The following is a 15,052-nucleotide window of genomic DNA, read 5'->3' as shown; positions in this document are numbered from 1 at the left end:
AGAAGACACACTCATCCAAATGTTGGTCTAACTGCTGCACCATGCTGAAATAAAAGGACTGGGGAGGAGCAAAGTAGGTGTGGGTCCTCTTCAGGAGCCCACACCTTAGCTTGGCTTATAAGAACATGAGAATGTTGGATCAGGCCAGTGCACCTTTTCTAGTTCAGCATCCTACTCTCATAGTGGCCAGCCAGATGCGCCTGGGAAGCCCCAGCCAAAGCAGGACCTGAGCATAAGACCACTCTCCCCACTTGGGATTCCCAGAAAATGGCATTCAGAGGCAGTGGATCAAGAACAACATGGAAGCAGAGCATTTGCACCAGGCCAAGGCCAATTGGGGGACACGGGTGGTGCTGTGGGTTAAACCACAGAGCCTAGGACTTGCCAATCAGAAGGTCGGTGGTTTGAATCCCTGTGACAGGGTGAGCTCCTGTTGCTCAGTCCCTGCTCCTGCCAACCTAGCAGTTCGAAAGCATGACAAAGTGCAAGTAGATAAATAGGTACCACTTCGGCGGGAAGGTAAACGGCGTTTCCGTGCACTGCTCTGGTTCGCCAGAAGCAGCTTAGTCATGCTGGCCACATGACCCGGAAGCTGTACGCCAGCTCCTTTGGCCAGTAAAGCGAGATGAGCGCCACAACCCCAGAGTCGGCCACGACTGGACCTAATGGTTAAGGGTCACTTTATCTTTTCCTTTAAGGCCAATTGGATCACCTCTGTTTCTACATTTGTTGACACTCTCAGAGAATTAGTGAGATGGATAACTGATTAAATAGTCAACAAAATGAGCACAGCAGGAAGAAGAGTTTTAGCCAGCACAATCCCTGCTATGCTCATTTTCTACTTGCAGGGAGGTGTGTTGTTTGTTATTTTAAACATTGGGGACCTTCACAAATGGAATACCTCACCTATAGACTGAAGTGCGATACAGTGCATTCTGCTACCTCACCTTATTGCATCAGATACAGTGACTGGGGCACCTTCCTTTGTTGGGAAGATTGCATGTGATTACTGATAGAGGTCAAAGGCAATGGATGGTTTAAGGTAAACAGAAATCACTCTGGAATGTATGAAAGGGAAAAACCAGGCCATTGACAGTTTGGCTCCAGGGCTGGCGAACTTCCAGCACCAGTCCCCACCACAAGCTATCTTCACACAACTGGGAATTAAGCAGTAGGAGGGTTCAAAGCAACGTGAAACCTGTCATTTTAGAAATTAGCAGGTTGCTTCAAAAACCACACACAGACAAGTTCTCTCAGAAGACGGGAGGAGCCTACTAAGGATCAAGCTTGCTTGTGCCTAAAAGCTTCTGAACTGAAAGCTTTCCTTTTTGAGTCCTAGATGAGTGAAGAGACGTTGCAGAGCGTCCATGGTGAAGGAAATGCACTCTGTGCATGCTCAGAGCTCCTAGCTTATTATTACTTGATATGCTCTCAGCCCAGAGTCGTGCCCGGCATTGCAAAGCAGCTATGGGGGTCAAACCCAGTGGCGTAGCGTGGCTTATCAGCACCCGGGGCAAGGCAAGTAATTTGCGCCCCCTAACCCATGGATTTGCGCCCCCTAACCCGTGGATTTCCCTAACCCCCAGATGTTGCGCCCGGTGCGGCCGGCCCCCCCCTGCACCCCGCACGCTACGCCACTGGTCGAACCCACAAGTTGTTCTTTAAGTGCTGAACAAGTGCATCTACCTACCCCACACAGGTTGCACATCCACCATACATTGCAAGCACATTGAAAGCACCTGTTTCCTTGCCTCCAGAGAATCCTGGGAACTACTAGTTTACCTCACAAAGCTACAGCTTCCTTTGCAGGATTCGGGGGGGGGGGGGAGTGTTATGTGCTTTAAATGTGGTTTAAACGTATGGTATTATGGCTCCCCCCCCCCCGTGGTCTCCTGGTCGCTCCCTCACACCTTTGCCTGTGCTGAGGCGCCGGCAACACCCCCTTCCCCCTCAAGCGGGATCCGCCTCACGCGCGCACCGGGATTTGTTTTTTTTTAACCTCCTTTCCCCGGCTTCAAGAGTTCCGGAAACTGCGCGGCTGCCTCGCTCGCCTGAGGCACCTGCCCCGCCTCGCCCCCTCCCCTTCCCGCCTTTTTCCTTCTCCCGGGGCAGGAGCCGGCCGGCGGCCGGGCTTGGGTGGGGCAGGAGGGGACGGCGGAGGGGAGGAGCGCGGCTGAGGGCGGGCGCCAGCGCCGAGCCGAGGAGCGCTGCCTGGGACGGAGCGCTGGCATTTGTCGCGGGAGCCTCGGCAGGGGACGCAGCGCAGCGCCCCGAGAACAGCAGCGGCAGCGGCGGAGGAGCCGAGCTCGGCCCGGGCGCGCCCCGCTCCCCCTGAATGACGGGCGGCAGGTTCGACTTCGACGATGGCGGCACCTACTGCGGCGGCTGGGAGGAGGGCAAGGCCCACGGGCACGGCATCTGCACCGGGCCCAAGGGGCAGGGCGAGTACGCGGGCTCGTGGGCGCACGGCTTCGAGGTGGTGGGCACCTACACCTGGCCCAGCGGCAACACCTACCACGGCTACTGGGCGCAGGGCAAGCGCCATGGCTTGGGCGTGGAGACGAAGGGCAAGTGGATGTACCGCGGCGAGTGGTCGCACGGCTTCAAGGGCCGCTACGGCGTGCGCCAGAGCCTCACCACCCCGGCCCGCTACGAGGGCACCTGGAGCAACGGGCTGCAGGACGGCTACGGCGTCGAGACCTACGGCGACGGAGGTGAGTGCGAGAGGCGGGCGGGCGGGCGAGCAGCGGCCGCCAGGGGGCGCGCGGAGATGGCGCGCCACGGCTTCCACACGTGCGCGTGTCCAATCCCTGGTCGCCGGAGTGCAGCGCTGCGTTCGGCAGCTTCCCGAGTTAGTGCGCTCGCTCTCTCTTTCACTCTTTATTTTTCCGATCTTATGGTTTGACAAACGCGGGTAGCAGGTGCATTCTTTGAAGCGTCCCGCTTGCGGAAGGAAACGCGCGGCGCTCTAGGTTCGAGGAGCAAACGAGGAGGAAGAGAGCCTGCAAAAGTTTCGCCTTCCTCACCGCGAGGATTGCTCAGAGTCCCGTTTTCTGTAAAAAGTATAGATCCCACCACCGTGCATAGGTGGCAACCGCCGCGAAGCCGATGGCCCTTTGTAGCTTCATGCAAAAAGTGAGAGGCGGCTGACACCCTGCTGCTGCTGCTGCTGCTGCTGTTGATCTTCCGCCATCTGGGAATGAAACAGGCGCCGATAAGGGAGTATTAGCACATTTGTACGGCTTGTCTTCCACAGGCGGTTTGCAGCGCAGACAAGAGATAATGCCCCCCCTTTTTTTTTTTCCTTTCTTTTGCTACAATCGCACAGTTCAGTTCATCAGATACATCCGAGTGTGGGCTGTTGTCCACCAAAGTCTATGCCACAATATATTGGTTAGCCTTTAAGCTGCCATAAGACTCTTTGTTGTTTTGGCTGCAGCATGCTAACCACAGATATTCCTCTGGAATTTCCAAATTGCATTAGATCCTCCCTTCTCCTATAAGCTGACATTAAAAGAGTGAGGAAAGTCCACCCTTTCTGCCACTCTGATTGTTTTGACAGTATGTTAAGTTGCTAAGGGAGATCTAATCTGCATTAAATCATTTTTGAGTAAGCACCCTGTTATCTGCTTGGGCACATAATTGCAGTAGGTGTTGTGGGATGAACTGAGTATGGGCTGCCTGACTTAAATTTAGATGGTTGCCTAGGTTGCCTTCAGACATCCTTTTCCCACCTCAGCATTTTCGTGCAATACAGTTGCTTAGGTCTCTCCTGAAAATCCTGAACGCAGTTTTTAGCTTGCTCAACATCATGAGTTTGAAGCTGCATGTACACCACACATTTAAAGCACACACGCTCACACACCCCAAAAAAGAATCCTGGAAACTGTAGTTTACCAATCACAGAGCTACAATTTCCAACACTCTGAACAAACTACAGTTCTTGGGATTCTTGGAGGAGGCAGATGCATGGAGTATTTAAAATTAACTTTTACAAGGGAGAGATTAAATGTTACGGTACTGTGTTTTCAGGATTGTTACTTTTCTTCACCAGCTGATAGAAATATTTCCAATATTTTACCTTTCTGGAATGCAGAACCTTTTTGCAGTTTGTTCTTCTGTGCCTGACAGCCAATTCACACAGTAGCAGTAGTGTGTTAGCCCTTGACACCATGCTCCTGAGCCTGCTACTGGGTAAACCTCATTCTGGTTTAAACGGAAGCTGTGTCAAGATAGCGCTGGTACCCTAGAGTGGCATCAGGCTAGTTATCTTTTCTAGGCCACCCTCCCTTATTTCTTCTGGGGAGTTCAATCAATAATTAAATCTCAACAAAAGCAAGGATCAAATAAAAAGCCGCTGTAAAACAAATAAAATCCGAAACAAAACAGAAATGTGATGAAATGACAAACAGGAATAGCTTGGGGCCAGGCAAGCTCACCAGGAGAGTGCATGCCATAGGCAGGGTGCAAAAACCAAAAGACCCCTCTCTGCCATTGCCATCCGCTTAATCTTGGGTAGTGGGCAGAAGGTCCTCAGATGAAGGATAGAGGGCATAGTCATATTTGTGTGGAACAAGACCATGTTCCCATAGCAATTAGGGATTCATAGGTGGTAACCAGGACTTCAAATTGTACATTGTTAGCCGCCCTGAGCCCGGCTTCGGCTGGGGAGGGCGGGATATAAATAATTTATTATTATTATTATTATTATTATTATTATTATTATTACATGGCAATAGGCTGGCAGCTTGTGTAGATTTTTAACTACTGGTGGGATGTGATCACTATAGATGTTTACAGTCAGCAGCCTAGCAGCTGAATTCTGAAGTTCCCAATAAATCTCCAAAGGCAGCCTCATGTGCAACGTGTTTTAGTAGTCCAACTGAAAGTTTACCAGGGTACGGAAGCAAATTGTGAGCAGAGCATCTGCATCAAAAGAAGTTGGTGCACCCAGCCATAACTGATGAGTTTGACAAGACCGAATAGTTATGTTTTGAGAGCAGTGAAGATGGTTATTGTTCTGAAAGCACTTACAACATATTTTACCATCGATATCTGAAATGTGAACTAGCCTTGCATCTAGGGGGGAAAGTTCCTAATTTCTTCTGGCAGGAAAGTGAGCATAACAGGGGGCATGAAACAGGAGTTCATTTAGGTCAGTTAAGAGTACATCTTGTCCAGATAAATTGTTTCCCTGACATACTGTACTTGGGTCATATTGAGCACTGTACAAAAAACAAAAATAGGCTGGATCCTTGCCATTTACAATTACAAAACTCATCTAAAGCTGTTGAGCTGCTTCTGATTTATTCCAGCCCAAATGTATAATTGGATCAATCTCTTTAAAATTTCAGTGCACTGCATACATTAATCACACAACCACCTCAAGCTATGGGAGAGGCAGGATAATAATATTTAAAGTAAATAAAACTTGGGCATGTTTATCTTGCTTGTGTTAGCAATTAATGCTGCATAACTAGTATGTAGGAAGTTTGCGGTGGTACATTATTCCGCAAAATGTGGTTGGCAACACAAAAAAGCCAGTGTTTTAATATTCTAATCCAATTGCCCTTCATTTGGATAGAATTGCCATTGATTTCAACAGAACTTACTTCTAGGGAAGTATAGTTAGATCAGTGTTTCTGAAGCTTTTTTTTTTATGAGCCACAGTTTCAGAATAAAAATTTCCTCATGCCACACCATTTTTTATTGATAAAAAATACACTGGAAAACAAAACAAAAGAACTCTTAGCAGTGCTTGATTTACAACACAACTGCTTTAGAGCATGATCAGGGGACATCCAGAAAGTATAAAACAATGCAGCTAGCTACAGAAGAACATGAACAATTCCCAAAACATAATTATAAATGAGCCTCTTACACCTGTACCATAAGTATGTATACAAAGGTATCACTTGATGTTCTCATTTCGAAAAATTATCTATCCATATTCCGCAAATAAAAATAATTATTTTGATACTATACTATACTACACTACACTACACTACACTACACTACACTACACTACACTGAAATGCTCAAATGTTTCTTTGATTGTCCTTGAATCTTCCTGCCACATTTGCTAGCCTCTCCTGCCACACCCTTTGAGAACCACTAAGTTAGGATATTAGCCTAACTGCCCTGTTCTCTGCATGTTTATTGGCACACAGTGGGACTTACGTAATTCAGCGAAGAAGCGAACTGCATATTGCATATTAACGTACACAACATTCCCCAGAACTTCTTCAAAAAAGAAAAGAAAAAGCTGTTTCTGGAGCAGGAAAGTGGCCACTGCAGCAGGGGAAGGGCATATGGCTCTTCACTTGCCCATCATTTCCCTGCTCTACATCATTTCCCACATGCAGCTAGCCTACCTGGCCAGTGTGGGTTGTTTTCATCATCACTCAGAGAGGATGAGTTAGCTCTTGACTGGTGGTAGAAGAAGAACAAAAGTCCATATATTGCCAGCTTCAAAATATGACTTTTTATTTTAACATTGCAAGACAAAACCTCAATTTTCTGGCAGATATCTCTAGTTTTAGAGCATAAATCTGAGTGGTGCTTCAGCATATCCTTTGTGTTAAATAGAGACTAGCAACATTTTTAATGGAAAATGTTCAGCAGAATCCTTTGTGCAGGTTTACTTGGAAGTTAGTTTGACTGTAGTAAGGTTTTCTCAGCGTCAGAGTTCTTTAGTCAAAAGACTAGTTCCTAATTCTCATCCAACTGGCTATGCAATTTTATTCGCAAGGCTGGATTGTATAGTGATCTGCGTGGTGGAATGTTGTGTGCTTTAAAATCTAAGGTTCGTGTGTTAAACATCATTAATGAGAAGTACCAAACATGCCTTTCTGTCGTGTTTGTGGGTGGCCGCTTTTTCTCAGCTGTTGGAAGAACAATATGTGAGAATAAAATTCAGGGCCGGTCAGAGGTATGTGCCTATCTCTCCAGGCACCGGCTGAATTCTTTCGACCTCCCTCCGGCGACTCCCGGTAGGAAAAACACACGAGGTCCGTTCCGGCGATTTTCCTCAGGCTGTGAGAAAAACACACCAACTGCTCTCCTCCTCCCTGCTCTCCAGCATATCCCCAGGGAGGGGAATCAGACACAGACAGAAATGTATCTACATGTTTTATTCCTGTCTTCAGCAGTTACACAGAAAACATGTCTGCTCTCATCAACAAACAGAGAGAAACTCCAAACTCCACCCATGTACATCCTGTACAGGTCATATGACACACACTGAGCTCACATCCTGTGCTCAATAAGGAGAATGGACTGCCCCTTTGTTTCCATGGCAACAGTCACATACATCCTGTCTGGCTTTGCAGCCACAAGCAGCTGACTGAGCTGCTATAGCCTTTGCTTGCTGCAGCATTGCTGCTTTAGAATAACATACTCCCCCTAAAGTATCAATGCGTGCTGCGAGCAAAGCGTCATCCAGAGAAGAAAACAAACAGTTGTTATACTTATAACACTCCCCTGTTGTTTCAGTTCCACCCTTGGAACTACCCGCCACTGGTTTTACCAATGTACCTCTCTGGTTGTGTGACTTCCAAGGAATGAGTGCTTCTGCATTACCTTGGTTAGCAACTTTCTGTTGTGCCTTTGTCTCTGACTCAGACACAGCTTCAATCTGACCTTGGTCGTTTACAACAGCAACACATGCAATAGCTAGGTTTGCAAACTCCTTTGAATACCTTTTGGGTGGTACACCCTTCGTTGCTCTCTCAGACCTACGTAAGAGGTGCTGCTCTTCTCTGCTTTCTGGTTCAGCCTCTGAACTCTCTGAAGAACCAGTACTAAGCTTAATCAGTGGTTCATCCTCCTCTTCTGAGGGTCTAGTCATTGTGTGAGATTTCCTCTCAATGACTGTGACAACTGAGCTGTCTGAGCTATCGCTGTCATCATCAGTACTACTGAACTCAATAAGATCAAACTCATCATCATCATCATCAGAATCATCATCATCTCCTGTGGGAAATGTGTGAACAATCACTCGCTCCTGTTCAGGAGCACTCTCTAGAAATTTTGTGAGAATCACCTTACCAGATTCAGACAAAATTACTCTGTAGAGACCCTTTTCATAACCCACAAAAATGCCTCTGGCATTCTTTACTCCACCTGGAGCTTCTGTTCTCACATGAGACCCGAAAACCTTGAAATGGGCAACAGAAGGTTTTCTGTGGAACAGTTTCTCAAAAGGAGAACTTCCCAATTCATTTGAAAACTTTCTCAACCACGTGTAACAATATGACATTAGCGACTCAGCCCAGTACTCATGTGGCAGATGCGAACTAAGCAATTGCGCATGCATTCCCTTTTGCAATTCTTTGTTCACTCTAACACAGACACATCTATTCCAAGCTTCTTCGGAAGCTGCAATTTTGTGTCTTATCCCTTTCTTCTTCAGGAACCTCTGGAAATCCTGTAAAAGAAAAATTGGCTTCTCATCTGTGCAAAGACAATCTATGTCAGCATCATGCATATTTTTAACCTTGTCACAAAACTCTTTAAACCTTTCTAAGGCTTCTTTCGGTCTCTCCAAAAGATAAATCCAGACAAAACCTGTGAAAGAATCAACACATATTAGGTAATATTTTGCATAGCCTCTAGATGGTGCTAAAGGACCAATCACATCAGCATACACCCGCTGAAATGCCTTGTCGACCCTCGAGGTGACCTGCTTGGCGTTCTTCTTGGCTACACCTGCAAAAGAAATCATGTTAGAATCACAAGAATTACATTCCATGTAATCACTTTGATCAAAAGTCAACAAATACAGTCCATCTTTCTCTTTGGCAGAAAGATACAACTCTCCATCTTTGTAGATCTCGCAGTGTTGATCATCATAGGACAGTTTTAGTCCCTTCTTGGCAATCTGCGAAACGCTGAGCAGATTGTACTTCAACTCTGGAACCAAATAAACATCGTTTATAGTCAAGTTCAGACTTTTAAGATACACAGTCCCAATTCCGGTGGCTTCCAGCTCTCGACCGTTGGCTTGTTGTACAACGAAGCTTTGCTTCTCAAACGACGAAAACAAATCCCTACGATGGGTCAAGTGAACCGTCGCTCCCGTGTCTAAAACGAAGGAATTCCCCACTTGTGGTGTGGCTTTTAGGGACATCAAAGCCTTTGCAGGCTTCGCCTGTGACTTGGCATGACTTCTGCCTGACGCCTCAGACTTCGTGGAGCTTCCCTTGGCTCCTTTGTTCTGACGTGACTTCCTGCAGTTCCGCTGAAGATGCCCAGTCTGTCCACAATTGTGGCATCGGACAACGTTCAAAGCTACAGTATTTTCTCCAGTAGCAACAGCAGTGGGGGTGTCAGAACTCCGTTCTTGTCTCCCCCTGTCCTTGACTTCCAGGGCAGCAAGTCTGTCATGTTCGTTCAGAACCACGGCAAAGACCCTGTCCGACGTTAGATCTTGCGCTGGGAGAGACCCCAGCTGACTGGCAACTGTTTTGTAAGTCCGATTCAGGCTGTTTATCACCATGAAGCAAAACACTTCCTCCTGCAGACGGAAATTGCGTTCCACCATCTGCTGACGCAGAAATTTCATTTCCGTCAGGTGCGCTTGAACATCTCCATCAGGCGCAAGCCTCAGGTTAGTCAGCTTTTCAAAATACAGCAACGCTGAAGAACCTGCATCTCTCTGATGTGTCCTTCTCAGCGTGTCCCAAACATCTTTCGCGTGCTCTAAATCTTGTATATGAACAAGCTGAGAGTCTGACACGCACAGAATTATAGCGGTTCTGGCCTTCATATCCTGTGACTCCCAAACAGGCGTTGGTGCTGCAGGGATGGGGTTCTCAATCACCCTAAACAGTCTCTGATTCTGCAGCAAAGCCTTCATCTTAATAGACCAAGATGCATAATTGTCACTGGTCAAAAGGGGTGGAGAAGGCAGGCTTCCCTTCTTGACATCCATTTTGAGTCCTTGCATTGACTCTCAAACACAAGCCTCTAAAATCCAATAGCTGGCTTGTTTACACTCTGTGCACCTGGCAGCAATAACACTGGCGGCTTGGAAAGTCCCCCTTCCAACAGTTCCTTTGTAAGGGCCTAGTCAAAACACGAGCTGTTTGTGCCTATCTGGGCATAGCCTGACTTCCAGCCCTTATCTTGAAACTGGCCTGCGTTGCTAAGCAACCACATTCCTTTCCTTGGACAGGAAAAACCACAGGAATGTTTGGAATGCAGACTCTTCTCTCTCGGAGCTGTTTTTCCCAAACGTTGCTCCCATGAAGCAGAGAATTAATCCATCTGCATTCACACTCTTAAGCCCGAAAATCTCATACCTGGGCTCCGTAGCTTGGCTTTCAACTTCTTCTGGTCAGCTTCTAGCTGCAGAGAATCAGCCTCCATCTCAGGCTTCCATGGAAAGGGATGAATACAGTCTCCTTGATGCAGACTCCCATGGATCGTAGCAACCGTCAACTGCTACCAATGTCAGAATTCAGGGCCGGTCAGAGGTATGTGCCTATCTCTCCAGGCACCGGCTGAATTCTTTCGACCTCCCTCCGGCGACTCCCGGTAGGAAAAACACACGAGGTCCGTTCCGGCGATTTTCCTCAGGCTGTGAGAAAAACACACCAACTGCTCTCCTCCTCCCTGCTCTACAGCATATCCCCAGGGAGGGGAATCAGACACAGACAGAAATGTATCTACATGTTTTATTCCTGTCTTCAGCAGTTACACAGAAAACATGTCTGCTCTCATCAACAAACAGAGAGAAACTCCAAACTCCACCCATGTACATCCTGTACAGGTCATATGACACACACTGAGCTCACATCCTGTGCTCAATAGGGAGAATGGACTGCCCCTTTGTTTCCATGGCAACAGTCACATACATCCTGTCTGGCTTTGCAGCCACAAGCAGCTGACTGAGCTGCTATAGCCTTTGCTTGCTGCAGCATTGCTGCTTTAGAATAACAGTTTTCATCATCACTCAGAGAGGATGAGTTAGCTCTTGACTGGTGGTAGAAGAAGAACAAAAGTCCATATATTGCCAGCTTCAAAATATGACTTTTTATTTTAACATTGCAAGACAAAACCTCAATTTTCTGGCAGATATCTCTAGTTTTAGAGCATAAATCTGAGTGGTGCTTCAGCATATCCTTTGTGTTAAATAGAGACTAGCAACATTTTTAATGGAAAATGTTCAGCAGAATCCTTTGTGCAGGTTTACTTGGAAGTTAGTTTGACTGTAGTAAGGTTTTCTCAGCGTCAGAGTTCTTTAGTCAAAAGACTAGTTCCTAATTCTCATCCAACTGGCTATGCAATTTTATTCGCAAGGCTGGATTGTATAGTGATCTGCGTGGTGGAATGTTGTGTGCTTTAAAATCTAAGGTTCGTGTGTTAAACATCATTAATGAGAAGTACCAAACATGCCTTTCTGTCGTGTTTGTGGGTGGCCGCTTTTTCTCAGCTGTTGGAAGAACAATATGTGAGAATAAAAAGTAAATATTAACTATGAAAGATAAATATTTTATTGCTAAGGAATACATTTGCCAAAATATCAAATGTTTATTTCAAATGGGTTTTTGTAGTTTGTTGACATTGTTTTAAACAAAAGAGAACCCTAATCTGCATCTTGCTTGTTTTAATATTTGTAGTTCATATATTTTATACACTATATATATTATAATCTTTAAACTATGGGTTGTATCCAACTAAGGTATGGATATTGAAATCAATTGACTTATTTGCATTGTTAGTTATTTCAATGTGTCTATTTTGAGTATGATTCATAATTGGCCAGGAGTGTTCAGATCTGGGTACTGGAATGTTTCTTAAAATACTTTTCAGGTGACATGAATTTTATTTTTTTCTGCACCAAGGATATGCAATAAAATATGTGTGCTGTAATCCTAGAGCCTGCTGTATATTAAATAATAACTTAAAGAAATGAAATACAAAAATGTATAGCAAAAACATTTTTAAATCTAGGCTGAAACTTTTTTGATATATTTTGTTGCATTGATTGATGGTTTAAAAAAATGGGAATGATAAATCAGCACTGTCAACAGAAAATGAAATAGGAAACCATATGTAAAAAATGTACGTCAAGATATGCATAAGTTAATTGTATGACCACTCAAAATCACAGGCAGAGAGGCTTCATTTCTCCAAGAAAGTGTCCGACAATACATGTTATGCCCAAATTATCGAAAGTTTGGGATGAGTAAGGCTGCAATTGTATGCATGCTCACATGAGAGTAAATCTCTTTTAAAATCAATTGGCCCCAGTGAACAAGTTCAGCATTGTCTTTCACATATCATTGAAGGCAATAGAACATGTTAGTTGCAACTAACTTAAATCCCGGTGCTTTAAATTAGTTGAATTTAAAGGCATTGGGGTTTAGATGCAAGAAGCTTACTCAATGGCCTTGGGAATGAAGCTTCAGACATGAAGCTCACTGAGTAAACATAATTACTTACTTACGTTACACCATGATGCTGTTAACAGCAATGGAGATCCTGTGGCCCATGGTTCAAATTAGGACTGCCAGGCCTCCAAATTTGGCCTGTGAGGCTCTTTGGGGCAAGCCATGTTTTAGGTGTGGAGATCTGTTATCTCAGATCTTAGAACTTACTACTGCAGTGTTAAGATGAGAGATAAGCCTTTGCTCTTTGACAGCAAAAGGCAGCAGGCAAAGGCTTATTTCTTAATGCTGTGGTCCCATAGCCAAATAGGGTTGTTATGAGGGCATAACAAGTTAATGGCTCATATACTTTCACTGAGTTCTATGAAGGGTGCCTTTGTACATGAGTCATTCCCAATGGATGCAAATGTGATAAATTTGATACCTCATTATCATTTGCCAACATCCAGTGAGATAATTTAGGGTAGCCTGTGGATTCCTAACCTGGTGGCATATCTCATCAGGAACAGGAAAACTGGTAGGCCTCGCTATACCATAGAGTTCAGCCTGTGATGCTACCAGTAGACTCAAGGTAAAACCATCCCATTCCAGACTGGGGACAAAACAGAGTGAATACTATCTTCTGGTGGGCATGCTGAAATGAATGTCCACCAGTTGAATTATCTCGGGTTTGTGTTTGTGCTTATCACATAGGAATAATTTTAAATACTTTGATCAGCAGATTCCATGCCACATTAGAATAAGCATTTGAAGCAATGTATATGATATATATAGATCATGGATCACTTCCTAATTTGTTTAGGCTTTTTGTTATTTTCTATTTAAATCACTGGGAGGGGGGGAGAAGCCTTTTCAGGCTGTGCTTATATAGTGGTGAAAATACGCAAGATGAATTTCCAGCACGGCTGACAAACTAAAATCGTTAGATGTTTATTCATTTTCCTTGTTTTTTCTTATTTCTTTGGAAAGGTACATACCAGGGACAGTGGACAGGAGGGATGAGGCATGGCTATGGCATGCGGCAAAGTGTCCCCTATGGCATGGCAACTGTGATCCGTTCTCCCCTCCGGACATCTCTAGCGTCACTACGTAGTGAGCAGAGCAATGGCACTATTCTACATGATATTACTTTGGACAGCCCTGCTGGAACAAGAGGAGGGTTTGTGTTGAATTTTCACAGTGATCTCGAAGGAATTGGTGGTAAGAAGAAAGGAGGCTTGTTCAGAAGAGGATCCCTTCTCGGTAGTATAAAACTTAGAAAATCCGAATCAAAATCGTCGATTTCTAGCAAACGCAGCTCTGTCAGGAGCGATGCTGCTATAAGTAGGATTAGCTCTAGCGATGCCAATTCTACCATTAGTTTTGGAGATGGGGATTGTGATTATTGCCCAGCGGAAGACCACGTTGATGCCACCACAACAGAAACGTACATGGGCGAATGGAAGAATGACAAGCGCAGCGGATTCGGTATAAGTGAGCGCTCAAATGGTATGAAGTATGAAGGGGAGTGGCTAAATAATAAGAGGCATGGATATGGATGTACCATGTTTCCAGATGGCACCAAGGAAGAGGGAAAGTATAAAAACAATGTTTTGGTCCGTGGAATAAGGAAGCAGCTTATACCCATAAGAAACACAAAAACTAAAGAAAAGGTGGAGCGTGCCCTCGAGGGTGCCCAGCGGGCATCTGCCATGGCAAGAACTAAAGTGGAAATTGCAACCTCAAGGTAAGCCATTTCAAAGCATTTTATTCCTTGCTCTAGTGACACAAACCAGAAACATTTTGTTCGCTAATATATTGGCCAAAATGGTGCAAGTGCAGGTTTCAATTACATTTTTTACAGTGGAATTGCATAGTGTGAGCCATGGAAGATAACTCGGTTCAACAGTTTTGAGGAGGCACTGGAATGAAACAGGCTTATTGGATTGAACTAGATTGCTGTTGCATTATAAGCATTTATTTTAGGGTGTCTTGAGTGGACAGATCCAGTTAGGAACCATAAATGCATTCCCCATCAACTGATTCTCAAATATTCTTGGAAATATTTCTAGCTCCTTGCCCTGTGATCACCTATGAATGCAAAGTGTATCTCATCTTAATGAAATACCATAGCATCCTCTAAGGATTCTCCATATGGGCAAGGCCCATAACTTCTGAAGGAGACCCCATCATGACAAAAGTAGTGGGGAATTGGTTTGACATTTGGATTAGTTTGCGTCACTGTTTCAAGAAGTATGTGGGACGTAGGTATTTGCCATAGATGTGACCTGACAAAAGTATCTCTTGAAAGCCATATTGATTTGTTACATGAGTGCTCTATAAATGCAACATTGTATTGGTTTTTAATCTTTTATTTTGTAAGCAGCTGCTTTGGAAGCGTTAATGCTGAAGAGTGGGATACAAAATGAAAAAGAAATATATTTGGTGTACAAATTAATACAAAGCTTCCCGAGTATTTATTTCAATACAAATTGTTTTTGAGGGCCAATTCATGCTTCTCGCTAGTTGCAGCTGCCACCTGCTGGCTTTATTTATTTATTTATTTCGTTTCCCAATAGCTTTCCAATTCTTTTTTCTCTTTCAAATTCCCTTATGTAGGACACTATTTCCATGATTGTAGAACCTATTAATGGAAGATAAACATTTCAAACCATAAT

General features: G+C 44.8%; 1 protein-coding gene across 3 annotated transcripts in view; it reads left to right on the top strand.

Annotated features, from left to right (window-relative positions):
• The first annotated feature begins 2,190 nt into the window (after positions 1 to 2,190).
• Positions 2,191 to 15,052, top strand: part of JPH1 (junctophilin 1) — a 66,512-nt gene continuing 53,650 nt past the window's right edge. For 2 of the 3 annotated variants that reach the window (XM_079983098.1, XM_079983097.1), the window contains exons 1-2: positions 2,193 to 2,714; positions 13,365 to 14,121. In XM_079983098.1, the coding sequence (XP_079839224.1) occupies positions 2,336 to 2,714; positions 13,365 to 14,121 (1,136 nt within the window). In that variant the 5' untranslated portion in view covers positions 2,193 to 2,335. Of the gene's footprint in view, positions 2,715 to 13,364; positions 14,122 to 15,052 lie in introns of all 3 variants that reach the window. The other variant, XR_013840513.1, reaches the window with a different exon arrangement.

The sequence above is a fragment of the Podarcis cretensis genome (genome assembly GCF_951804945.1).
Source record: "Podarcis cretensis genome assembly, chromosome: 7".
NCBI classification, from domain to species: Eukaryota; Metazoa; Chordata; class Lepidosauria; order Squamata; family Lacertidae; genus Podarcis; species Podarcis cretensis.
The sequence above is the reverse complement of the archived record's forward strand: the minus strand, read 5'-3'. Positions and strand labels throughout refer to the sequence as shown.